Source organism: Pelodiscus sinensis, chromosome 32 (assembly GCF_049634645.1).
Source record: "Pelodiscus sinensis isolate JC-2024 chromosome 32, ASM4963464v1, whole genome shotgun sequence".
NCBI lineage: Eukaryota > Metazoa > Chordata > Testudines > Trionychidae > Pelodiscus > Pelodiscus sinensis.
In genome coordinates, this window is record NC_134742.1 from 4,364,074 (window position 1) to 4,390,671 (window position 26,598).

Sequence of the window (26,598 nt, forward strand, 5' to 3'; positions counted from 1 at the left end):
CTACCCTCCCACCCCAACCCCAGGCTGCCTGGCTCCCTGGCATCCCCACAAGCCCCAGAGCAGCCAGACAGCCTCAGCTCCCCACCCCAGTCCCAGAGCGCTGGACAGCCTCAGCCCCTCCCCCCACCGCGGACCCCACAGTGGACACAACCCTTACCCCTCCCCCCACCGCGGACCCCCACCGCGGACCCCAAAGTTGATGCAACCCTTACCCCTCCCCCCACCGCGGACCCCAGAGCGCGCGCAGTCCCAGTCCCCCCAGGAGCGTGGTCCCACACTGGTGTTTGTGGGAAGGCCGATGGGCGACGAGAAGAACCCACCCAGATGGGCAGAGGCCGGTGGGAAGGGCCCGGAGATGGGTGGGTCTGATGGTGACTTGTGAGCTGTGTCCTGGGGTGACAGGCCAGACAAACGTTGGAGACCAGACCGCAGGGCTGGGGAGGGGTTCGGCTTCCTCTGGCCTGGGGGCGGAACGGCTCCTGGCCCCTGCGCGGCTGGTTCCCCGTCACGTGCAGCTCTGCCTCTTCCGCATCCTCCTGGTGTCCCAGCTGCTTGGTCTTCTAGCCAGGCCGGGCTCGTGGTGGGCTCAGCCGGTGTCTGCCAGAGGAGAAAGGGCAGGAGCACAGATGAGAAGAGCACAATTGTCAAGGGGGAGACTCTGGAGCAGGGCAGGTTCCTCCCCATCCCTTCGCTCCCCTCGTGGCTAATGCTGTGGAGTGCGCTTGGCCCCGTGCAGGGAAGGCCCCAGGCTCTATTAGGGCCTTGTCAAGCCGCCACAGCAGGGCCTGGTTTCCTCAGAGGGGAGGGTGAATCTGTCGCCCGGCTCCGAGGGGCCGACTCCTCCCTGAACTGAAGCCTGAGGAAGCCCCACGCTGGGCTGAGTTGCCCTGAGTCAGGTTCCAGCCAATGCAGGAGGCAGGAGCTGGGCTGGTGAGTCTCAGAAGAGGCATCGGCACCTCCGAGGAGAACCAGCAACTCAGTCTGCTCAGGGTCGCTTCATGGCTTGGCCCTCTCCTCTGCCTGAGAGTGGTGCCAGGCCGCCCAGGCCTCAGCCTGCTCCAGCCCTGCTCCTGCTCCAGCCTCGTCCCTAGTCCTAGCGCAGCCCGGCTCGCAGTCCAGCTAAGCTCCCAGCTCTGCGTCTAGACGGTTCCAGGCCTGCACTTGACTTCTGGCTCTGGCTCCTGCTCTGAGCTCCTTTAGGCTCCACCGCCACCACTCCAACTACTAGGCCCCACTGCCACTGCTCCAACAACTAAGCCTCCCCCCCGCCCACCCCCATCTCAGACAGACAGGAATAATTCACATTTCTGCTTTCCATGTGTCTGACCCTGCGTTGGTCAGCACCGGCTTCCCTCTCCCATTGTGCTGCCCAGGGCCCTGGCTTTGCGAGAGCCTCGGAACGTCTTCCCAGGTGTCTCTGGGCTGGACTCTGCTACGGGAGCTCATGTCCCTTGTGAATACCCAGCCCATGGCCCAGCCCCTGCTCCAAAGAGCTGCTCCCATCTGTTGTACGTACCGTGGCAGGATGAAGAGTCCTTCTGTGTCGGTGCCGCTCCCTAATCAAAACGCACCCCACACGAGGTTTGCCAGCTTCTGCAGCCATTTAAAATGTTCATTCAGGACGATCGCTGTGGTCCTGTCTGATCTTAAAGGCACTTCCTGGAAAGCTGAAAGAAAGAGGAAATGGGTTGGAAACCTCACAGAGCTGCTGTCACAGGTGGCTGGGAAACCTTTGCTTCCCAATGGCCTTTGCCACGGGAACACGACAGCAACCGTAACTGTGGCATTTAGGTGCAGAGCCGCAAAGGGGCTTCAGCTCCTAACTTCTACCGAATCCTTTGTGCATTTGTGCCGCCTTCAGTGCTCCAGAGGTGGCAAGGAAAGGTGTTCCCTGGGGGCCGCATGGGATGGCCTAGGAGCCGAGAACCCAACTTTGGGTGAAAGTCCCTGGCCTACAACCTCTCTAGTGGAGGGGAGCAGGTGGTGGAACTTTTTGTGACAGAGGGTAAGAATCCTTCTCCTCCTGCTAATGACTAGTCATCTTCAGTTCTGGCCGGCCTCCCTTGAGAGCCTTTGTGTTCTTATCCCCATTTTACAGGTGGGGAAAGTGAGGCACAGAGTTGCTCCTGGGGGGTCAAATCTCCTGACTCCCATTCTTACATTGACCAGCAAGACCATTCTTCCCCCTTAAGCACTGTCCTCAGACAGAGACAGACACTGGGACAGCTGTGTTCAGGCCTCATACTGCCCACAGATGCACAAACGCCCAGAGCTGTTTCCTTACCTTCACACAGGCGGTAGATGCCATCTGCACTCACTGTCTCCGCCAACAGGTAGACGAAATGGTGGATGGTCTCTCCTAAACAGACAAGGAATACCCCAGAGCTCAGGACTTTTCAACATCATCCCTGAAAATTGCTAAAGATTCAGCCATTCCCACAAGACAGCCCTTGGGAAATTCAATACCCGGCCCTTCGATGTGGCACGAAGCACATGAGAGAAAGCATCCGGCCCCAGAAGTCACTGAAAGGCCGATTGCAAAGGAGACTGAAATTACATCTTGCTGGTTTCCTGGAGATGTGGCCAAAAAGTTGTGGGCAGGAGAAGTTGGAAGAGACCAAATGGCAAAGTGGCTCCCTCCAGCTTGCAGTAAATGTGAATTCTGGCCCACGCAGATCCCCGCTGTCGGATTCTGGTGCTTGTCAGGCTGGGTGCATTGATTTAAATCAAGTTTCCCACTGGTATTACTTCTCTAATTTCCTCAAACACTACTGCAAATCTCCTCAGTGAAACATAGTAATTTATAGCTGGGAGTAGCATTTTACACCAGCTAAGAGAGCACCTTGTGTGTCATTCTGGTAGATAACCTGACTTCTGTTAATTTAGGAAATAGCACATGATCACCAGTGTTAAGCTGCAGACCTTGAAGCAGCATGTTAGGGATGGGAAGGACTAAATCATACACAAAAACACAATAGGGCTGATATTTTATTCAACTAACTCTTCCATGTTATTTCCATGTTTCACATTTGCAGTTGCAGGAGGCTCCTGAGTTGCTGGCTGATGCTTGTCCTGAAACCCCTTTCGGTTCATGTTCATTTTTTATTAATTCAAACAGACGTGTCCCCAGAACACTAAATGTGTGGTGTCCTTACGACTTCTGCAGGGAGCTCTCCTCTTCCCCCCTCCCACTGGCATTGTGATGCAGCTCTTAAACTAAGTTTCCCAAAAAGCTAAGTTGTGCTTGGGAGACACTTAATTTTGCTGTAAGCCCACTGAAAGACGTAGAGCAGGGGGGACCTTTGGGAAAGCTGAGTTCTGCCTGTCCCAGGCTCACCACCAGACAAGCAGAGAACAAAACATATCAGATCCGGGCTATGTCTGTCTGTGCCCATGTGTCTCAGTGGGATGACAGACATTGAAAGCCCAGAACTGACAAGGAGGGAGAGATGCTAGTTAGGCTGGATAGACTAGACCCATTAAGGCAATTGGATGAGACTGTCGTGATGGGCAGTGCATGTTTGTGATAACATCGTAACCTATTGAACTGATTGTTCCAATGAAACTAGTGAAAATTCCCCCTGGTCCCAGAGAACGGAGTGGGAAGTGGAAAAAGAGCTTTGAAGGAAGCATGGGAAAAGCTCACGTGGGTTTGCTCTGCTTACCGATGAACAGGGCTGCAGAATGTCGGATGGACAGCTGGGAGCTTTCCAGATAGGCTAAGGCCTGGAACAGGAGCCTTGGGACGTTCCTCTCGTTATTCTCCATCTAGGAACAGAGCAGGGAGAAATGCTCAGTGCAGACAACGTGATCTGCCCACAGCGGGCAGGCCAGGGCTGCTGAAGCTCAGAGGGAGAGCAGGGCAAGAGCCAGTAGGAGCCCAGATGATGGAGCTGCCCCTCTCGGAAGGGCCGGATGAAGGCAGTGCCCAGCAGTCCCAGTGTCCTAACCCCACAGGGCCTGCAGGGCAGCAGGGGACTGGAGGGCAGGAGCAGGGTGCACAGCCGCTGTGCCCCCCACAAGCAAAAGGGGCAGGACCTCACGGGAGCCCTTCTAGGAGGGGCTGCCTCTGATGTCCCTGCGTGTCGAGCGGGGTGGAGAACCCCCTGGGTGCTCGGGGTGTGGGGCTAGAAAGGTCTCCCTGAGCTCCCCACTCACTGCTCTGCGGGCCCAAAGAACACACCTACCAGGCACTTCCCGACGCACGGCAAGAGCTGCGAGGAGCCGTCCCAGGCCAGGCTACAGAAGAGACTCTTCCGATTGGCCCAGCCGAGGAACACGGCGCAGCGGAAGAGGGTCACTTTACAGCTCTGCAGCACAAGGGGAGAGCGAGGGACCTCGCTGAGAGAGGGAGCGTCTGGGGCACGTCCCCTCCTCCCTGCTCCTTGGGCTCCTGCTCTCCCTGCCAGGGGAGGTTCCTGCCCCTTGTTCCCAATTGGAGGCTGCTCAAGGGAGGGGCTGAGAACTGGCTGGCGAGAGCCGGACGGGATCTCCACAGCTCAGCCCTTCTGCGCAGAGACGGCAACGGCAGCGCCAGGCTGCTCTGGGATCCCAAAGGGTCTGAGCCCAGGGGCCCTCCCCTGTGGCCCCTGCACGTCCCCAGTGGCCCTGGCTGGGCAGGGGCTCTGGAGACGGGTGGGGCCCAGGGGACTCTGGTGCTTTGCTCTCTGGAAATACCGAGCGCGGCACTTACCAGGATCACGCTCTGCTCCTCGTCTGCCAGGTGGAGCAGCAGCGGGAGCAGGCAGCTTGTGAGTTCCTGCTGCACGGCCGGTTTGTCTGGGTCCTTCACCCCGCTCAGCATGGTGCCCAGCAGGGAAATGGCGGCTGAGCGGACACTGCCCCTCTCCTGGGAAGGACACGCGGGGGCGGGGAAGCCGGTGAGAGCCGGGCCGTGTCCCTGGCCACAGAGACTGCTCTGGGCTCCCCTCCCAGGGCCCTGGGGCCTGGCGCTCACCACTGCCCCCTTGGGGAGCAGCAGCAGGCGGGGGAGGATCTGGGGACAGGAGGTTCGGGGGGGAGGCTGCAGCAGGGCTGGGAGCTCGGTGCTGAGGTTGGCCCAGAAGGGCTCTGCCAGGGAGGAGGCTGCGTCGGAGACTCCCCACCCATGGCAGGGGCCCCCTTGGGTGCTGCGTGGCCGGCCTGAGGGGGGAAGGGGCTGGGCAGGGACATACCAGGGCGGCAGGGAGAGGAGGGAGGGGGAATGTGCTTCTCCGGGGTTCCCAGCCTTACGTGGTCAATGAGCGGGCGCAGGCTGGCTGCCATGTCCTGGGAGATGGAGCCAAGCCCCTCCCCGGCGAGCAGGTAGATGGCGTCTGCTGCCTCCGTCATGGCCTCCAGGACAGTCCTTGCGTCCGTGGCGCAGAACATGGCGATGGTCCCGGGCAGCTGGGCCCGTAACAACTGCCCCTGTGGGAATGCAGAAGGCAGCTCCCCACTGTCCTGGGATGCAGCCTGGGGCAGGGGCTGGACCCTCCCTCCCCATTGGCCAGACCCCAGGGACGGCCCAGCCCCCCAGCAGGGGAGAAAGTCCTTCTCCTGTCGCTCCGCCAGGTGCTTTGCACCCCTGGCCCTTGAGCAAAGCCTGCCCTGTCGCCTGCCGAGAGCCGCTCCAGGCCACGCCCACTGAGCTTTGACCCCGCCCCCCGACTCCTCTGCCGTTGCCAAGTTTGGGCTTTGTTGCCCGACTCCCAACCCCCCACTTCCCTGAGCGACGACCTGAGTCTCCTTCCCCGCCCCACAGCAGCGGATTTAGGGCAGGGCGAGCGGGGCGGCTGTCCCGGGCCCCGCGCTTCCCAAGGCCCCGCAAGTCAAAGGAGGGGCCCCGTGAAATTTCGCTGCCCGGGGCCCCGCAGTGCTGCCCTGGGCCCCGCAGCAGTCTCACCCACCCCTGCCTCCCCACCACCTACACTGACCATGCTCTGCCTGGGAGCAGGGACACCCCCTCGCGCCTGGTTTGCTCAGTATCGCACCCCAGGAACTGGGCACTGGGAGCACCACAGGCCTCCTCGGTCGCCTGGTGTCAGATCGGGGCTCCCCAGGGCACCACTGAGAGGCAAGTCAAAGGCAAACTTCTCAGAGACAGGGCGACTTACAGCCCACGACTGGGGCCCTCCCTCTGAGGCACCAAACCAGCCACACAGAGCACTGCTGTTCCACACACTGGATACCCCAGCAAGCCCTGAGACTCTCCCTCTGAAACTTTGCACCGACATCTTACATGGCCCACTTGCTCCAAGATTTGGTGCAAACATAAACCAGGGCTTGCAACAGTGATGTGTCGGTTATCTCCCAGCCCGGCAAGCCAGGCCCCTCACCTTCCCCGGCCAGAAGAGAACACTGGCCAGGCCTTGCAGACAGAGCCTCCGTATTGCAGGGTTGTTGTCTCGGGTCCATTCCATCAGGTGTTCCTGGAGGTCTGATTTGGTGACAGTGCTGAGGATGGAAGGACTCTGGAGAAACTGGAAAGAGAAAATCAGCGTCAGGCTAAGGAGCAGAAATCTGCCTTTTGTCTGTGCCTGCCCCATCATCTTTGCCAACTGGCCACTTTCTGCAGCACAAAATCCCTGGCATGAAGGAGCCAGTGGCTGGTGTTTGAAATGGTCCATTCCTAGAAGGGCAACTAATCCACAAGCGCCTGATGAACTCCAGGGACAGAAGACTCTCTGGGGACCACTAAGTGTCCTGGGCAGAACGCTGTGTCAGAGGAAAAAGAAACCCCAGGGGAAGGCGAGGAGAGAGGCCCGGGCTTGGGGTGCTGGAGAAACATCTCCTCTTGTCACATGTCCCAGGGAGGTGCATCCAGCCAGGAGCAATCTCACCCTGCCCCCCTCCACTCTGCCCAGTCCCGCTAGTATCTGTGTGGGCAGAGGAGCTGGCTGGCTGTGAGATTGCTGAACCGCTGGCCATGGGCCCCAGCCCCTATTGGCCCAGGAGGGGTCTGAGCTGCTCTGCACAAGCCCACGTGTGCCAGGCCGCTCCGGACTCTCACCTCGGTGCAGAAAGTCAGGGCGATTTCTCTCAGCGCCTCCTCCTCCTCCCGACTCTGCACGATGGCGATGGCCTCTCTGAGAACCACAGGGACCTGTGGGTTCCGGTGCTCGACCATGGTTCTGGAAGAGCAAAGGGAAAGTCCCTGGGATTACCAAAGGGAGAGACAGTCCCTCCCCCATTGCGGGGCTGAGAGGGCCGGCTGGGGTAGAGGAGGATCTCCCGCCCAACTCCCACTGCCCAGACAGGCCGCAGGAAGAGGAAACTTGAGACTCCTACCTTGCGATCAAGCCCACCCCTCGGGAGAAGTGATGGCGGGAGGCGATCATTTCCCAGCCCTGCTGTAACTGGATACTGGCAAATTCCTTCCAGTATCTGGGCATGGAAAAGAGGGTCTTCACGGTCTCCAGGGACGTGCTAAACTCAAAAAAAAAAAAATCCTGGTGTCAGAAATCTACTGCAGCCCAACCCGCTCAAGGCACAAGGCATGGTCAGCAGTAGCCGGTTTCCCCCGGGATGGACCCAGCACCCTGTCGGGGCTCACTGAGGTTTTGGCAGGTGGCGACACTGCAGCTTCTGCAGATGCTCGGTGCCCTCGCTCCCAATGGTCCAACACCTGACTCTTCGCTGGGGCTGGCACCAGGTCACTGGGCACATGGGCCAGATCCTTACTTGGTGCGAGGGAGCAAAACTCTGCCCGTTTGCAGCAGCTGAGGTGCCTTCGGGCTCCCCGGCTCTCCCCAGGGGAGTCCACACGGAATCAGCTTCATGGTCCCTCTTGCTCCTGCCTGCCTGTGACACGGCCCCCCTGCCGGGCCGGGCCCCAGTGCTGCCGGCCTTGCTCTCTCTGCATGTGCTCTGGCGACCCTGTCCTGGGCCGGGGCCTTGTGGGGCCGAGGCCCTAACACTTCGGCAGGTGGCGCATGGGGAGGTACCGACGTGGTCCCTGCCTGTGCTGGGAAGGAGCCGGCCTGTGGGCGTGGTCAGAGGAGCAAGCGTGATTCACAAGCACACGGGTGCCCAGCACCGCTCCCCCCAGACAGACCTGCCCAGAACTGCACCTGGGCTCCGCAGGGGCCGTGTGTGACCTGCGGGTGCAGCAGATCAAATCTGTTCTTCCCCTTCCTTTCTGCCGTTACCTCAAGGGGCTGAGGCGGCTGGATCCCTCAGGGCTGGATTTCTGGCTGGCCGTCCAGGTCCCTGGCAGACGCAGGTCCAGCACGTGCTGCACCTGCCTGACGCAGAGGAGGAGCAAGTGGGGAAACATTTGCAAGATGGCTTCTCGGTATCCCCACAGGAAAAAGATCTCATAGAGCGTGTCCATAGCCTGGAGTCAGAACGAGACAGAAAAGTCACTGAGCTGTCCCCACCTCCCATCCGCTCCCAGGGCATTTTGCTGTCATGCTGGTGCCGTTTCTCACATCCTTGTGGCTTATGAGGAAGGAGGGTTAGTTCCTCAGGGGGGAGGGGAGATCTGATGGCCCCTGACCCGTCTTCCATTGCTAGAATGGGCACAGAAGGGAACCTCTTGGAAAGATCAGAAGAGTCCGGCTGACATTATTCCCCATTATCTCTCTCCATGGCCTAGACCTCGCCCTTCGCCTTCCCAGGCCTGACCGGAGGGGGCGACACCATCATGAGGGGACCCAAACTTCTAGGCGCATGTACAGGGCATCCCACGATCCCTCTGCTGCCTGATTAACTCCAGTGCCACAATCAGCAGGGAGCCGGGGCGATGCCGGGAGGTCGATGCAGTTTCAGTCCAGACCCCACGTTGCTCCCAGCGACTGGCTTTCCAGGAGGTCCCGGTTTGCAGGTCCTCGTTTTCACTCCCCCATCATGCAGGGCTGCTTGTGTGTTCTGGGCCTAAGGTAGCAACTTATCCTTGTGTCGAGGATCATCTTCCATGAACTTCCACGGCAGTTTTGTGTCTCGTTGAATCCCTCTTCTCACCCACCTGTCTGTGGGGGCAGACCGAGGCTCTAGGGGTGTGAATGTTCAAGAAGCAGCATAGCTCTGCCATGAGTTTTCAGGTCACATTAGGCCCTTGGTCCATTAAATGTCTCTCACAGCAGCCCGACCCTCACAAGCACCTTCAGGAGTTCGTTGGCAATAGCAGCTCATGGGGGGACTGTCTGGGGCACTGGGTAGTGTTGTTAGGATTGAGATTTTTTCTTTTTTATTTCTTATTTTAGGTATAGTAACGTAGCAGTAATATAGCAATATAAGGCATATATATATTAATATACATTTAATAGTTTACACATCAAGTCCTTTCAGTTGAAGGTCTATTTTCTTTGTTCTGAAGTAGAAAACCAGTTCTGGGTATTTTGGCTGTGTTAGTAAGATTAGAGGAATTCTGCGAATGTTGAAGGCCAAGCTGTAATTGTTTAATTTACAATGGTTTTGCTTTTCCATGCAGATCTGTAACCCTGGAGACTTGTGCATGTAAGAAGTGTGAATGTGTTGAGATAAGATGCAAAGTTATATGGCTTTAGAACCAGATGGTCAAAGGAGGGGGTTGAGCGAGTGTGAGCGAAGTCCTGAGGATGAGACAACCTGACTGCAGAGGAGTCATCTATAACCACCAATGCGTACCCCTACTCATGAGAAGATGGAATAATTGGCAGATTGATGAGCCTTAGAGCGGAGCAAGCCCCCCGAAAGGACGATTGACAACAGGATGAACCTTCGAGAGATGTTCTGGGAACACTCACATCAAACAGATAACATTCCGGTCACAAGCGGACAGAGCGAGATCCATGGATTTTAACAAGAAGAAGGAATATATAAAGCAGGGTGCTTTGCTATGGAACGTTGCGTTCCTCTGCCACACTATCTGGAGAGGAGTATCGGATCGATCGACCGACAAGGCCCTGCTCCCCCCTGTGCTCAATCTACCTGGCCACTAGATTGACACAGACTCTGGACTGGTAACCATATCATCTGGCAGAACTGTTTATGCTTGATGTTTTGTGTCTGTTTGAAAAGCATATGCAACTGTTGTATTCTCAATCAATGCGGCGTACTGCCTTTCCCCCTATAAAAGATCTCGTTGCTTCGATTAAGCATAACAGCGTAGCCCACTAGCACGGAGGTGGACTAATGGTCCATCCTGCTCTTCTAGAAGGGTTCCACCAGATCTAAGCCAATCTTCTCACAAGGTGTCCCTGCCAGGGATAAAGGCATCAGTGGTCCTGCATTGATCACTATTGGGCTGCTTTTCTGGCACTCAGGGCACGTGCTTCCTCCCCAGCCAGAAAACCTGCCGGGCTACTCTCTGTAGAGTTTTCTCTCTCCTGAAGGGTCTGGCCCAGGGCACTGCAAGTCCCAGGCACGACAACTCCTGGCAGAACCGTCACGGGAGCAGTAGTTGGCAGATGTTGGTCTTGGTCAGTGGGTGCTGGACCCGGCGATTAAGAAGGTCCTTGCTGATCTCAAACCGGGACCCTGGAGCCAGCACTGAGGTTGACCATCTCCCTGGCTTGTGTCTGCCCCTTGCTGCCAGGCCTTGGAGGGTTGGGTCACTCCTTTGCTCTTGGAGAACATCCCCCCAAGATCCCAAACTACTTCACCAGGGTCAATGGGAACTTCTGACGGGTCGGGTTCAAATCCTCCTGCCCCAGTTAGAGGGACCCCGACCGTGCTGCTTCTTTGACTCTCTCAGATGCCCCGGCTTGGGGTCTGGCTTCCCTGGCTCCTCTGAGGCCACGTAGTCCTCAAGCAGGGAGACAGTTTCAGCGAGGGGTGCCGGGTGGTGTCACTGCGCCCATTCCTGCCTGCCCCCGGCAGGATCCGTTTCACGGGCGCGATCACAGAAGACTCCTAGGGGGCGTTTCCCAGAGCGCTGGCAAATCCGCTGACACTCGCTTCTTGGCAATCTAGAGCTTCTCGCTACACTGTCCTGCTGGGCCAGGTCTCCTGGTCTCCCCCAGCCGAGGCACAGAGCAGAGACCCTCCCCCGCCCCCAGAGCTATACAGACATTGAGTCTATTCTGGTCTGAGGTCACAACTGTTTACACAATGCTTGATAGTGAACAAAAGTGATTTTATTAAGCACAAGCTGTGGGATTTATGTGTTTGCAAGTGAGAAAGGGCAGAGCTAAGTGAATTACAAATGTCAAATAAGAAGAAACGCATCCGTAGTTTTAACACACACTCGAGCCTCTTACAAACTCACCCTCCAACTGTTCTTATTAGGTTAAAACTCCCAGCAAGGGCAGGTCTCTGTGTTTAAGGATAAGTCATTTGATTGTGGAAGCTCCCCCCAAAGTTAGTAAATCTGTGACTCTGGGGAGTGTTGTAAGCAGCGACTGCAAAGACCAGGCTTCATTTTTTTAAGTTTTCCTTCAGGTCTCCACGTTCTGTGCTCAGAGTGGAGATCAGCCCTGACACGTGGTGTCCCGACCCTGCACTGGGGCTGCAGAGGTGAAGCCTGGCTGCCTGGCAGAGAAGGTCGCATCCCCACAGACGTGCTGGGCGGGCTCCAGCTGGAGGTAGCTAAAAAGGCCGGTGGAGCAGCTCAGACAGGGCTGAGGCCTACGGGGGCAGAGGTGCCGCTGGGGCTCCCGAGGAGAAGCACATGTGCACCTGGACGCCGTCACCAGCTGGGAACCGCAGCAGAAGCCCCGGTTTGGAGGAAAGAGACGGCGCTCAGGATGGGAGAGAAGCTGGCAGGAAGCAGCCCAGGGCGGGTAGTTGAACCCCGGGTGCTCGGCGTCTTTCGGCTGGATTCCCCACCCAGCTAGTGGTGCCCCACTCCAACGCTGACAGGGTGCACTGGGACCCGGTGGAGAGGGTGGCCTGGGTCCCCCCTCTCCCTCCACACCAATCCCACCAGGAGTTCTAACACACCTCTGGCTGCTAGGCCTGTGTGCAGGGAGCTGCCCTGTTGATTTGGAGCACAGGGAGTTAAGCCCTGTGTGTAGGGAGCTGCAGGGTTGATTTGGAGCATTGGGACGCACACGGGGTTGAGCTCCAAGTGAGGGGCCTCCGTGTTCGGTGGCGAGTTCGCTACGTGACAGCTCCAGTCTCATTTACGGCCAGAGACACGCTGCGGCTCCTCTCCTCCCGGTGGCTCTTCCGGAGCTTGTCCAGCAGCTGGTGCAGCACGTGCCGGGAGAGCTGTGCTTCTTCCCCCAAGGCCTTCCACAGCTCCCTGGCACCTCTGCAAGGTCACAAACCGAAATCATTTTCTGCTTGCCCCCCCTTGTGTCCCCAGGGAGAGGCTGGGAAGGCCAGCGGGAAAGGGGGACCTTAGATGAGACGCCCAGGGGCTGGGAGGCTGAGGCAGGTGAGTCCCTTCCATGAGCTCTTCATTTATTCCCTTCCCCAGAGGCCTCATTGCTCCTGCAGCCTGTGCCGCTGCTTCCAGTAACTGCCCTGGGGCTGCGCACAGCGTGACACCACCCAGCCCAGCCTGCACCAAAGGCTGCTCGGTGACATTTACGCTGGAGTCACGGCCCAGGGATGCTCCCCATAGCCTGGTCCTGCCCCTCTGGTGGAGCTGGCGGGAAGGGGGGTGACCCACAGAAATCAGGAGCCTGCTGGAACTCTCCAGGGACCTGTCACGTCTGCACTCTGGGCAGGGAAGAGGGAGGGGCTGGTTTCCAAGGGGCTGGGCCTGGGCATCTCCTCTCAGGAGGCAGGGACAGCCCCGTGCCCAGCAGGGAGCTGGCTCCATCCCTGTGGCCTGCCAGGCCTTTCCCACGCTCTGCCCTGGAGGAGGAGGGGAGGGGAAATCAGGGGCTGAGGTGATGATAGCCTCTCCCTACCTCTCCCATGGCGGCGCGTGGGCCACACAGGCTGGAACCACGTCCCGGGGGTGGGCGCGAGCCAGCAGGGCGACGGTTCCCAGTGCAGCTCTTCTGGCTCTGGAGTCCTCGACGTCGTCCAGCCAAGTGAAAATCTCTCCCACGACGTCTCCCACCTGGAGGCAGCCAGAAAGCTGAGGGGGGGATTGCTCAAGAGCGGCCTCCTGCCAGGTCACCCCTCCTGGCAGACGGCGCTTGGAGAAGGGCAGGAACGTCACCAAGTCAATGAGCCGCTCTTGGTCCCAGGTCCCTGTGTGTCACGCGGGTAAAATTCCTGCCTCCCCAGAGGGCGATGGAGCTCAATTGATCAGGGCAGTGACTGATGCTCACACCTCCTAGGAAGGGGCTGTAGAAATGGACTCTGGCAGAGCCCTCCCTGCACCAGTCTAATTCCCGGGGGGGGGGGCACCGGAGCCGGTGGGGCTGGGCAGCAGGATCACACGTCACAGGCACCGGGGCAAAGTGCAAAGCCAAATGGTTCCTGCTGCACCGGTGGGTCACACAAGGGCACTGCAAGGCACGTGAGGAAACCCCGTCTGCTCCGGGAGCCCAGCGTGGCGGCCCCTCGGCAGACTCTGTCAGTGCCGCGCTCCAGGGCGGGGCTGTGACCCACCTGCCGTGGGGCTGGGCTGGCCCCAGGGACGTGTCCAAGCTCCAGCGCGCAGAGCTCTGGAAAAACCTGCCCACCCCAGCACCGAATGGAAAGGGGCTGAGCCGACCTGCCAGACCGTGACCCTGTGCCCCAGGGCCGGTTTCCTCAGAGCCAGTTCTCCCAGCCCCTCTCCCCACACGCCCCTGCCCCTCGCCGGGCGTCTCTTACTCGCTCCATGCGGGCGCTGTGCTGGGACACGGTGGCTCTCAGCGCCTCCTCCGCCGCCCGAAAGCTCTCCAGGGCGGGGGCCGTCAGAGCCTTCACGGCTGCCAGCAGCAGGGCTGTGGGCTGGGCTGAGGCAGGGGGCTCCCCGAGGGTCTGCAATGAACAGGGGCAGAGCCTGTAGGGACTGAGCATTTCCACTGGGCAGCTGCCGTGGGACACTCGCTCCCTGGGGGCTGGCAGGGCCTAGTGAGCATGGAGGAGCCTGCTGAGACCTTTGATTGAGCAGCCTCACCCGGTGCCAAGGGTTCCCCCGTCCCCTGGGCACCACAGGTCCCTGTAACTCACGGCCGCTGCACTTAGCGGACCTGCCTTTGGCTGAGAAACCCGCAGAGCCCTGCAGATCCCGTGTGGAGGGCAGCAGAGGGGTGACTGGAGAACATGCCCCATGTTCCATCCTCCATCCTGGGCCTGAGCAGATGGGCCCAGTGGCTCTAGCAGCCCACAGTGTCCGTGTGGAAAGAACTGAGTGCAGGGCCTTCATGGAAACACCCTCTGCCTTCCCCACCCGGCAGCGTGTGGCGCTGCCTCCCAACCGGCAGGAATCACGGGCAGGACAGGAAGTAGCTGAGACTGAGGCTACATCTACAATATAGCCGTCTTGCGGAAAAGCTTATGCAAATGAAGCTTGGCGTGGAATATCGCCACGCCCCATTTGCATAAATAACGAGCAGCCCTTGTTTTGCAAAACCCCCTCTTGTGCAAGAGCCGTTCTTCCTCAAAAAACAGACTTCTTATAACGTGTAAGGAGGGAAAAGTTTAGCTCGTCTCTCAGGATTTATTGTTTTCCTTCTTTAGGGATGTCAAACTAATGTCTGAGCTTAGGGTTTGGGGTGGTTTTTTTCTTCCTTCCTTCCTTCCTTCCTTCCTTCCTTCCTTCCTTCCTTCCTTCCTTTTCCAACTAAGGCTTCAGACCAGGGACTTTGCCTTGGTACCAGTCTCAAAAGGTGGCTCTTTCCATCTATCCAATGTAGAATCATAGAACCATAGATCTGGAAGAGACCTCAGAAGGTCATCAAGTCCAGACCCCTGCTCTAGGCAGGACCAATCCCAACTAAATCAACCCAGCCATGGCTTTGTAAAGCTGAGACTTAAACACCTCTAGGATGGTCTGTCTGTGTGGACCTGTATGCCTCTGACTAAGGGGTCAGCCACCAGAGCCTGTAGCTTGTTTTTCTCTTTTCTTTTTCAAGATCTTTTGGGAAAAAGAGCTTGGGGTACCCCTGGGGCTGGTTTCAAGTGTCCAGCCCTGTTTGTGGGTTCAAAGCATTTGATGGTGGCAGCAGAATCCCCAAAATATGGGTATTAGGATTCGGGGGGGGGGGGAGTTTCGGGACCAGAGCCTGTGCAGACAAGGGTTTGGAGTGTTCTTGCAGACCCCCAACTTCTGCGTTCGTTGTGCCGGAGTGGGGAACAGCCTCGACAGGGCCGCTAGGCAAGTGAATGGCAGCACTTCACTGACCTCGGGGGGTGCCAATCACACATGATGAGACTTGCTGTGAACGTTCAGACCAGCGCAAAAGTGGAGGCTGCTGCCTGAGAAGGACTGAGTCAGGCCTGCGCCAGTGACGTGACAGACTCCATCTTGGGACAGACTTTCACAGGAGAACAACGGGATTCCCGCCCCCTGGGCAAGGGGATAAAGGGGCCCTGAGGATTCCCCCAATTTTGTCGTCACTCCTGTCCTCCCTCCTGATAATCAACTATGAAGGATCTCGGCTATGGACTGAAGCCTGAAGTGGCCCCAGAGCCCTCAGTCTGGGGTTCTCGTCCGCCAGGGAGACTCGCTCCTTCAGTCTCAGCTACTTCCTGTCCTGCCCCGATTCCTGCCTGTTCGGTGGTAGCGCCACATGCTGCCGGGTGGGGAAGGCAGAGGGCGTTTCAGGAATACATCCAGCCTAACAGAGGACGTATTCCTGAAACTTGCTCTAAGACACCCCTTCATCTCATCTGGCACAAGCCGGCACCAAGGACTTTGCAGTTGGTGAATGGAATTTGATTCCTTTAACAATATTAGTCTCAACATTTTGTTCTTTCTTTTATTAATAAACCTTCATATATTAAATACTAAAGGGTTGGCACCTCAGGCTCTTTGGGGTAAGATCTGAGCTTTCAATTGACCTTGCATGTAGAATAGTAATAGCGATGTAGCCGTGTTAGTCTGGTCTTGCTGAAAGAAAACACAGGTCTGGGCCACGAAAGCTCATCACCTAATAAACTGTCTTGCTAGTCTTGAAAGTTCTGCATGGTCCTGTCTAAAATTGACCTGGGCATGTGGCTGGTTTGTTGGGGTGGGAGGAACCTGTTTGGAATTGGTGGGACTGGGTCTCAGAGCCTCTCACCAGTATGAGGGTGGTGCTGGTGGTGGCCCAGAGGACAGGAGTGTCTAAGGGGGTTTCTTGCAGGGCTTCTTACTAGCCAGTGTGGGGAACAGAAGTGCTGTTTGGGACGGGTTCCGATCCTAGCACTGGAGGACCCCCCGTTCTGGGTTCCGAGTAGCCCTGTCTCAAAGCAAGGTGCCCTGCTTCCACCCTCGGCGTGGTGCTCCCAGAAAGCCCCCATATTACAAGGCTTTGCTCCAGGGAGCTGGTCACACGTAGGAGTGTTTCCTTTCGGTCCCTGAGCCGGGGGGGGGGGAGGGGGGGGGCGATCTCCTCTGAGAGACACCGGCTCCGGCACATAGTCACTCGCCCCGCAGGGGATGCTTCCCATTGGCTCAGTCACAAGCCTCATTACCATAGTCATGTGGGCGCTGCTCTGTGCTAATGGGATGGGCCGGCGGTCTGGTTCCTCCTCCTCTTCGCTCCCTTCCGCCCCGTTGGGCGTCTTCTGGGAGAGCTCGTTCTCCACCCCTGGAGCAGAGGAGACGCGCTGGTTTGAATGTGTTACCCCTGGGCGACAGCAGGACACGGGGCCCAGAGCCCTGACGTGACTTGCCCAGGGTCACACAGCAAGGTGCTTGCAGGGCCGAGCAGAGAGCGCCGCTCCCATGACTCTCAGCTGGGGGCTCTCCCCACTGGGCTTCCTCTGCCCTAGGGGCAGAGTCTCTCCCACGGTGCGTTCTCCTCTCCCCGGCCCTCGCCCCCTTCCTGCAGTGATGGGAACAGGCCTCATTTCCCGTGTGACGCCCCAGGAAGTGATGGCCCAGCCCAGCCCAGTTCCCAGTTGAGAGCTGCTGCGACCTTTGGACGGGGTGACCCCTGGTCCCTTTTTAACGGTTCTGTTCCCTCCTCTCCAGCAGCTGCTGCTGGCGCAGGGGGTTGGAGCTGCCCCTCGGCTCCCATCCAAGGTTCCCTGGAAGCTGCGTGTGAATCCCTTTCCTGATTGGCTGGGGAAGGACAATGGGGCACTCGCTCTCTTGTGGTGGAGGAGGGTGTCCTGCCTCCAGCCTCCACCCCGGTCCCCCCACCCCTCCCAGCCCCCTGCAGGGTCTGCACTGGCTGGGGGAGCAAATCAGGGAGCCAGGACGTACTTGGGGGACCATGTGACCCAGACCAGGCTGACGGGGAGGAGGGATCAATTGTGCTGCATTGGCTGCCACCGCCCACAGGGGGAAGCTGGGGAGGATACAGGCGCCTTCAGATCAGGCCAACTTCTCTACTTTGCTCCAAGTCTTCCCTGCCTGGTGAACTGCTAACAGGGCAGCAGCCTCCCTCGCACCCTCCTCCTCCCCTGCCTCCCGCTGGGGAATTGGCCCAGCAGGGATCCTGTTTTCTCCCGTTACACTCCCCTGATAATCATTCAGTTCTGTTTATTCTCTGCCTGCTCCTTTGCCCCTGTTCTCCCCAATTCACACCCAATATATTTTCTTCCACACCCACGGCCTATTGAAAATACATATTTATACCCACGGGTTTGGGTCCACACACCACACACCACCGCGATATTGGTGTTGCACATGAGAAAATTCAGTCGGCCCAAGGTTGGAAAATCTTAGCGGGAACACTGCTCCTACCCCCTTGTCTGACAGCCGGTGAGAGGGGACCTGGCTCCGTGGCCACCAGAGCCCTCAGGGAACAGGGGCTGCAGGGGAGCCCTCCTGGCACAGCACGTAGTTACCCCCTGTTCACACACAGCCCCTCGCTGCTCCTCTTTCTACACCCTGAGCTACCCCCTCCCTGCCCGAGCTCCTGTTTCAAACTTTTGGAGCTGAGCAGCCCCCTCCCTTGCTTGAGTCAAAATTTGTATTGTGGCTCCCCAAGCCATTTCCAGGAGAGGCTGGGTGGCCTGCTGGGGAGATTGAAGGGGGGTGGGGATTTGTTTGAGCCTTCTGGACCCAGCTCCCAAAATAGAGGATCCAGGCAGAGAAAGATGACTGGAGCTATAACACGGGGCTGGGAGATGTATAACCGGTAAGAAAGGAAACATTATTAATCAAAATCAAAATAATTAAGCAAAAGGGCAGGGAGGGGGGGGGGTGTTGGGGTTAGGATTCACCCCTCCGCTGCTCCAGCCCCATTGGGAGCGGAGGGAGACAAGAGAGGACCAGAGTTCAAAGATTCCAATGGGCCAGATTACCTCTTTTTCATACCCGCGATAAGAGATTTGTATGACCTGCCCTAGCTTTTGGGGTGAGGCCAAGATGAGGGGCTTGGTGTGTGGGAGGTGGCTGCCAGGGCATGGGATAAGGATAGTGGTGCAGGAGGGAGTAAGGGTGGAAGTGTGGGTGGGGGGTAGGGTGCTGGAGTGGCCTGGGACTTTGGGTGCTGGAGGCAGTGAGGTCTGAACAGGAGGGAGGTTGCAGGAGCCGGCTGGGGTAGGGTATCTGGAAGGGAGGGAGGTGCTGGACTAGGCTGGGGATGCCAGACCCCCAGAGAGCTGTGCCCTGCCACTGTCTGTTCTTCCCACTTCAGGGAGGGACCTGCCCCCCTGTACCAGAGCGTCTGGCACTCGATGGATTCCAGCCTCTGAGGAGCCCATCGCTGTCCCATGAGATGGCCCTAACGCTCAAGGCTTGTACAGTGACTGGGGTCAGTGTCCCTCACATGCTCCCCTCTCACCGGGTGGGTTGTATCCTCACCTGTGAGATCCAGCTGGTCTTTGTCTGGGCTCTCCGGTGGCTTCTCCTCCTCTGGCTCCTCCTGCTTCTCCGCTGAGTTCTTCTTCCTCTTCTTCAGGGAGAAGCGTGTCCACCGCCTGGGAGAGGAAGCTCTTCTCTCCTCCTCAGCCTCTGCCAGGGAGCTGCCACACTGGCTGCAGGCACAGAGTCTTCTTATGCCTGACAGGATCTTCCAGGAGCCTCTGGTTCTCTTGGGCTCCTCTGGCAAGGCCTGCTCCTGCTGACTGAGGCCGGCGCATGCCTCGGCTGCTGCAGGTTGGACCACCACCCGGAGCACTCGGCTGTGTCTGTGCTCCCTTGAGGTGAGTCTTTCAAAGAAGGAACACAGCCTGGAAGAAAAAGAAGGAGCCGATGGGTTTTTCTGTCCTGGAAAGGCAAGACATTAATCTGCCAGGATTCAGATACAAGAGCGCTCTATTGAAACCATCCGCTTCTCTAAGAGCCAGAACTGGTCCATAGAACCCAGTCAAAGGTGAAGACACATGGGGCTGTGGGTGACAGGAATTCTTGTGGGGAATTTCTAGGGCCTGTGTGGTGCAGGAGCTCAGACTCGGGGAGCAGGGCTGTGCCTTCTGGCCTTACAGCCTGGGACTCTAGGGGCTGATGACCCTCAAGCTATAGAACTGGCTGAAGTTCATCCTCCATTTGCTCTTAACGGGCTTCGGGCCTGCAGTCGCCGTCCTACTGGTGGAAGGGAAGCTGTTGCTAGTGGTGGGTTCAGTGGGGGTAGGAGACTGAGCCTGGCATCTCTCTGCTGTCCCCAGGGCTGGTTGTGGGGCCCGGGTGGCATGGTGGCTTCTGAGCTGCTCCCAGGGAGGGGCCATGTGGGTTAACTAAGTTAACATTACTGCTACTCTAAACTGTACAGGATTTGGATTTGTTATTTTGGGAAGTCGACAAAGAGGCAGAAGAAACTGGCCTATCTAACTGGAATTATTTTGGATTCTAGCTGTGGTTCACTGGGTAGTGCCTTTCTGGGCTTCAGCAGATGAAATCCAGATAGTTACTATCTTTTAGAAGCTACCACAGCAAATAGTAATTGTTCAGTGAAATCAGATGTATTATAGATTGTTCTTAAGCAGTTCTGAATCTCACTGGGCCTCAGAAACTGATCCCTTTGGAGTCAGCTTTGCTTTGTACAGACTTGCAACATGCTTTTGTGAAACAGCAGAGAGAAAGGAGGGACAAGGCAGAAGTGAGGGGGGCAAAATCCAGTCGGTATCTTAGATGCCGGTGTACAAAGACAAGAAGGACGGGGAATAGGCAGGAAGAACTTGAAGTGCTAATAAAGAAACACAAGGATGACACAGTTGGTATCACAGAGACTTGGTGGGATAATACACACAATTGGAATATTGATACCGAAGGGTACAGCTTGCCGAGGACTGACAGGCAGGGATAAAAGGGAGGAGGTGTGGCCTTATCCATTACGAATATACACTGGGCTGAGGTGGAGATAGGCGTAGAAGACAGACTTGTTAAGAGTGTCTGGGTTAGGTTAAAAGAGGTAAAAAGAGGGGTGATGTCATGCTAGGGGTCCACTCCAGGCCACCAACCCAGGCAGAAGAGGGGACTGGACTTCAGAAAAGCAGACTTGGCTCCCTCAGGGAAGCGATGGGCAGGATTCCCTGAGGTGCTAACATGAAGCAGAAAGGAGTCCAGGAGAGCTGGCAGGATTTTAAAGAAGCCTTATTGAAGGCACAAGACCAAAGCATCCCGATGCACAGTAAGAAAAGCAAATATGGTGGACAACCAGATGGGTTTAGCAGGGAAATCCTTCGTGATCTTAAACACAAACAGGAAGTTTATAAGAAGTGGAAACTTGGAGAGATGACTTGGGAGGAGTCTAAATATACTTGAGAATGCAAGGGAGTCGTCCTGAAGGAAAAAGCACAATTGGATTTGCAGCTAGCAAGGGATGTGACGGGTAACAAGAAAGGTTTCTACAGGCATGTGTCACGTTCCTGGATTTTGAGGGGAGCAGCCAGATCACTGCTGCACCCATGGGGGTGTGTTTGCCCCAAAAGTGGTATAAAGGGGGCCATGTGAGGTGTTGAATAGAAGTTTACTGTCTGCTAATCCTATGTACGCTATTCATGTGATTGTACAATGTCTGTGTGTGAAATTATAAGCATGTACAGTAAACTTCTGATAATCTGGTACCTTTAGGACCCAGGGGGTGCCGGATTATCAGATATGCCAGACTATTGGAAGGGGGGGCTATGAGGGGTCTGAGTTGGGATGGGGGGAGATGCCACTCCAGACCCGTCTTAGCCCCCCCTTCCAATGATCCGGCTCTGCTCCAGGCGTCCCCAATTCAGCCGCTGCTGGTCAGTTTCAGCAGCAGCTGAATTGGGACGCCTGCAGCAGAGCAGCCGGGGTGCAGCCAGTTGGTCCCGCAGCCCCAAGGGGCAGCGCTATGGGACCTACCGGAAAGCACTCCAACTGCACTGCCCCCAGCTTCTCCGATTCAGCCGCTGGTCAGTTTCAGCAGCGTCTGAATCAGGAAGCCGGGGGCAGACCAGTTCCAATGGTCCGGCTGCCCGGAGCACTTCCGGTTTCCTGATGGTGCCGGACCATCAGGAGTGCTGGACCATCAGATGCCAGAAAAATGGAGTTTTACTGTACTTTGTATGGATACTGAATATTTCTCTGAATGTGCTTGAGCATTGGGCAGAGCCTGGCTTCCTAATCCGAACTAGCTGTACACCTGTCACGCACACACAGTGATCACATACACACATACACATTGCAGGCCACCATGATATCTCTCTCTCTCTCACGCACGGGTGGTCCGTGCCTATAGGCATACTAGGCAGCTGCCTAGGGAGCCCAGTTGCATGGGGCGCCACATTCTAAACTCTGCCCCTTCCATTTCACATTCCCTTTGCTGTGCCTTACCTGGAGCATGGCTGCCCTGCGGCCAGGAGGGGGAAAGTCCTGGGAGTGGCAGCGCACGGGTGGGGTGGGGGTGTTTCCCCTGTGCTGCTGGGGGGAGGGGACGGTGAGATCCGGAGGAGGAGGAACGCGTGTGGGGGGGGTTCCCCTGTGCCGCAGGAAGGGTCGTCCCCAGGGGAGGAGGAACATGGGGGGTTTCTCTCTGGAGAAGTGGGATCTTGGGAGGAGGCGGGTGCAGGGGACTCTGTCCCCCTGGCTGGCACACTCTCCCCGGCTCCCGAACTCCATCCCCCGGCCTGCAGCCACCAGCCCCAGCCCCCTGATCCAAAGCCCCCAACCCCCTGGCCCCAAGCCAGAGAACTCCATCCCCAGACCCCAGACCTCCAACTCCATCCCCAAACCCCCAACCCCTAACCTCCTGACCCCCAGCCACAGAACTCCATCCCCAGCCCCCCTCTCCCCAGCACAGAACCAAAACCCTCAGTCAATATCTGCCTTTGGGGTGGGGGGGCGCCTACTGCATTGATCTCCTAGGGCGCCAGTTGGTTGCAGTTAGTCTAGGGCAGCCCCCCCCCACACACACACACACTCTGCAGGCCACAGTGGTATCACTTGATCACGGTGATATCGATCTCTCACACTCACACTCACACTCACACTCACGGGCTGTAGTTTGCTGTGGGACGTGCACATGATGCTCCTCATCAGGAGAGCCAGGGGGCAGAGCACACGTGCACATGCCTGCAGGAGCTGCTGCAGGAGCTGGTGGGGGTGGTCAGCACGTGCTCAGAAGGGTCCAATTGAAAATCACGTGACAGACAGACAAGAACTGTGATTAGTGCTCTTCTACATACAGCAAATAAATGAAGTGATTTTTTGTGTTAAAACCAAATGATTTAGTTTTTGTTTCACAAGTCACAACAACAGAGACTCTCTAACACTTTTGCCTGTAGAAAGTTTTTTTCATGTGCATCAAGCCAAGAGATGTAATCTTTAATTTCAAGCATAAACTGCAACAATTTTTTTATTTAATATGTCAATATGAATAACAGATTTTGTTTGCTATGCCAAGAAATAGCAGTTTTGTGTTATGCCTCAAAGGAACAGGACACTTGTAAGATACCAAATGGCTACTGAAAACAATGTATTTGATTTCATAGTAAACAAACATTTAAAGTCAGGCACCTTGCCAACGATCCCTTGTTGTAGTATTCTTTCTTCCATAACATTTTAAATATATCTAAGGTATTTGTTAGTAACTGCAGGTGCCTTAGTGGCACAAATCCCAACAAGCGCACACGACCTCATTATTGGTGCACAAGACAAAACTTGTGGCTGGAGAATCTTAGAGGGATCACTGGTCCCATCTATTTTCTATGATTCTCAGCTGGGCCTTCTCTCAAACCTCACAGCTTTGTGCTCAGAATGTTGGGACTCTGGCTACAGATAGGGCCAAGCTGAAAATGAGGAACCCTCTGTTCCCATCAAACCCAGTAAAAGGAATAAAAGATTGTTAAGTAGCGGGGTTGAAGCACTGCAAGGACAGAGTATCAGCTGCAAATGTGTTTAATTCCTGTCAAGTATTTCAAAATCTGGATTTTGTTAGCAGGGGGAAAAGAACCAGTGAGCATTCAATGAAGAGTTTTACACACTATTTAGAACATCGATTCAGAACTGAGGTCACCAAAAAATTACAAAGAAAACACACGGAGACTCATGACAAAATGAGGTAGCAGTTTATTTCACCCCGTTACCTGGAATGGAATGTCAGAGGGAATTTACACAGATATTTTATAGGGTGGAGGGGGTACAGGAGAATTCCTATGGGGTTTTGAGTTTCTGAGAGAACTACCCACATGAGAGCTTGGGACTGGCTATGGAGCTGTACCACTTTCAATGTAATTCAAATAGCACTTTGTTATTCTAATTCTGTACATTCTGAGCTGGATGCTGTCTGAACACATCGATATTGGACAATCATTACTTGACACCAAACATTTCTCTACCCACCCTGAAGGCAGGGGATGCCTTAGGGGCACCTCCAAGAGGAATAAGCTCCATGGTGACATAAATCCAAATTCTACTCAAGTTTTGCTACGTTCCCTTTAAGTAAGAAACATGGAAATTCACCCCCACTAGTCGGCAGGGAGGGAAAATCATCCCCATCTGCCTCTGGAGCACGGGAAAGGCTGAAGCAGAAGGAGAAGGGAAGATGCCCCGAGTCAAATCAAAACGGAGTGTTGGGAACTGACTGTTGCAGCCCCTGTCCCCACCCGTCCTAGGCCGAGGAGGCTCCAATCTCCAAGGTGGGCTCTCGGGGGCAGGGAAAGACTCCGGGAATTACCTTCTGTACAGACTCATCCTCTCTCACGCCCGCGGGGACAGCGGCTTCCTGAGGTTCTTGACAGAGGCTCAGTTCTTGTCTCTCAGATCCTTGGGCACCAGCCGTTGCCAACCAGTAGGACTGGAGGCAGGATAAGAATGCTGCAGCCACATTCTTTGTTGTTGTCACACATGACATCACAATACACTCAGGCCTCCGTACAGAGACCTAGACACCCGCCCCCAGGTAACTCTTATCCCATCGCAGGGCCAGGCAGGGGGCAGTGCTAACACCCACAGCTGGTTTATACTGGAAAGCTACTGGGAAGGAAGGCAGGAGGCAGAACCTTCCCTTGACCTAGCTCTGTCCTTCTATTCCTTCTAAAATCAGGAATAAGGGACCTTTCGGAAAAGGCTTTATTTTCCGAAAGATCCCCGTCTAGACTGGCGCTTTTTTCCGGCAAAGCCCCGAGCCGGAAAAAAGCGGCAGCCATGTTCATGCAAATGGAGCGGGGAAAATTTAAATCCCTGCTGCATTTGCATTTCCGACTTGTCTCATCTGTATCCCTTTTCCGGAAAAGGGACCCAGTGTAGACACAGCCCCTCTGTTTATAACACATCTTCTGTTGCTGCTTCTTTTGCTGCTACTTTTCTTCTTCTGTTGCAGCTTTTTCTTCCGGTGATTCTTCTGCTGCTGCTGCTGCTGCTGCTGCTACTTCCTGTTTCTTCTGCTGCTGGGGCTCATTATTCTTATTATTCTTCTGCTGCTGCTTCTGCAGTGCTGCTCTTTCTGCTGCTGCTTCATCTGCCTCTGTGGCTCCTCCCTCTCCTGTCCCTACTTATTTTCATTCTTCTTCTTCTTCTGCAGCCACTGTTCCTGATGACTCCTTTTTTTCTGCTGCTGTTACTTCTCTAGCTTAAATCTGCTGCTGCTCCTGATGCTCCTTCTGTTGCTGTTCCTTCTGCTGCTGCTACTGCCGCTCATTCTCCTGCTCCTATTTATTTTTCTGCCTCTCCTTTGTCTGCTGCTTTTTCATCTGCTACTGTTGCTGCTCCTTCTGTTGCCCATACTTGTTGTTATGCTTCTTCTTCCACTCCTTCTTTGGCTACTTTCCTTCTGCTGATGCTTCTTCAGATGCTGTTTTTTCTTCTGCTACTTCTGCTTTTGCTGCTGCTATTTTATTTTCTTCACCTTCTGCTGCTGCTGCTTCATCTGCTTCTCTTGCAGCTGCTTCTACTCTCCGTACTTATTTTTCCGTTTCTAATTTTTAGTGTGTGCTGCTGTTTCTACTTTTGCTGCTTTCTGCTGTTTCAGCTTCTTCTCCTGTTGCTCCTCCTTTTATTCTGCTACAGCGGCTTCTGCTGCAGGTTCGTCTCCTCCTGCTGCTGTTTCTTCTCCTGTTGCTACTACTTGCTTTTTCTTCTTTGCTTTCTTCTTCTGTTGATGGCTTCTGCTGCTGTTGATTTCTCTTTTCATCTGCTGCTGCTACTCCATCTGCTTCTAATGCTACTTCTTCTTCCGCCGCACCTGCTGTATCTGCTTCTTCTGCTACTGCTGCTCCTTCTCCTGCTTCTACTTGTTTTTCTGTTTCTCCTTAGTCTTTTTTTCCTGCTGTTAAAGTTTGTTGCTCCCCCTTTTATTTCTGTTTCTCCTTAGTCTGTTATTTCTGCTGCTAAAGTCTGCTGCTCCTTCTGCTACTGCCACTTCTTCTGCTGCTTCTTTTTCTGCTGCTGCTACTTCCTGTTTCTTCTGCTCTTCTCTGCTGTGGCTTATTATTGTTATACTGATGCTGCTTCTTTGGTTTCCGCTGCTTCTCCTCCTAGAATCATAGAGTCATAGAGCCATAGAACTGGAAGAGACCTCAGAAGGTCATCAAGTCCAGCCCCCTGCTCTAGGCAGGACCAATTCCAACTACATCAACCCGGCCAGGGCTTTGTCAAGCTGAGACTTAAAACACCTCTAGGGATGGAGACTCCACTAGTTCCCTAGGTAACCCATTCCCTAGGTAACCCATTCCAGTGCTTCACCACCCTCCTAGTGAAATAGTGTTTCCTAATATCCAACCTGGACCTCTGCTGTTTCTTCTACTGCTGTTCCTGTCTCTTTGATTCTGCTTCTTCTTCTGATGTTTCTTCTGTTGTTGCTTGTTCTTGTGATCTGATGCTGTGGCTTCTTCTGCGTCTGCTGCTTCTGCTTCAGCTGAGGTTTCTTCTAGTTCTTCTGCTCCTGCCTCTTTTCTTCCACTTCTTCTTCTCCTCTGCTGTTTCTGCTGCTCTTGATACTTCCTTTCTTCTTCTGTTGCTTCTTCCTTTGCGATTACAGTTTTCTGCTGATGCTTCTACTTCTTCTGTGTTTTCCTTCTTGGTTTCTTCTTTTGATGATGCTTCTTCTGGTGCTACCACTGCTCTTTTCATCTGCTGCTGCTACTTCTTCTCCTGCTTCTTCTGATTCTCATTCTTATGCTTGTTCTTCTCCTGTTTCTTTTCTTCTGTTGCTGCTCCTTCTCCTCCGCCTGCTTGTTTTTCTGCTTCTTCTGCAGCTTCAATCTGCTGCTACTACTGCTGTTTCTTCTGTTCTTTCTTCTGCTGCTGCTTTTGCTCCTGCTTCTTTTACTGCTACTTATTCTGCTCCGACTTTTCTT

General features: G+C 55.5%; 2 protein-coding genes across 2 annotated transcripts; both read right to left on the minus strand.

The window, feature by feature from the left end:
- Nucleotides 1–75: 75 nt before the first annotated feature.
- LOC142823073 (maestro heat-like repeat family member 5) lies at nucleotides 76–7,108 on the minus strand. Its single transcript, XM_075913361.1, has 9 exons — nucleotides 6,992–7,108; nucleotides 6,318–6,461; nucleotides 5,233–5,409; nucleotides 4,535–4,849; nucleotides 4,188–4,442; nucleotides 3,666–3,768; nucleotides 2,285–2,359; nucleotides 1,517–1,667; nucleotides 76–597 (listed from the first exon to the last, which is right to left on the minus strand). The coding sequence occupies exons 1-8, from the start codon at nucleotides 7,106–7,108 to the stop codon at nucleotides 1,561–1,563; spliced, it is 1,293 nt and encodes a 430-aa protein (XP_075769476.1). The 3' UTR covers nucleotides 76–597; nucleotides 1,517–1,560.
- Nucleotides 7,109–8,089: 981 nt separating this feature from the next.
- Nucleotides 8,090–26,371, minus strand: LOC142823074 (maestro heat-like repeat family member 5). Its single transcript, XM_075913362.1, has 4 exons — nucleotides 26,278–26,371; nucleotides 12,765–13,053; nucleotides 12,031–12,157; nucleotides 8,090–8,317 (listed from the first exon to the last, which is right to left on the minus strand). The coding sequence occupies exons 1-4, from the start codon at nucleotides 26,369–26,371 to the stop codon at nucleotides 8,126–8,128; spliced, it is 702 nt and encodes a 233-aa protein (XP_075769477.1). The 3' UTR covers nucleotides 8,090–8,125.
- Between the last annotated feature and the right edge of the window lie 227 nt (nucleotides 26,372–26,598).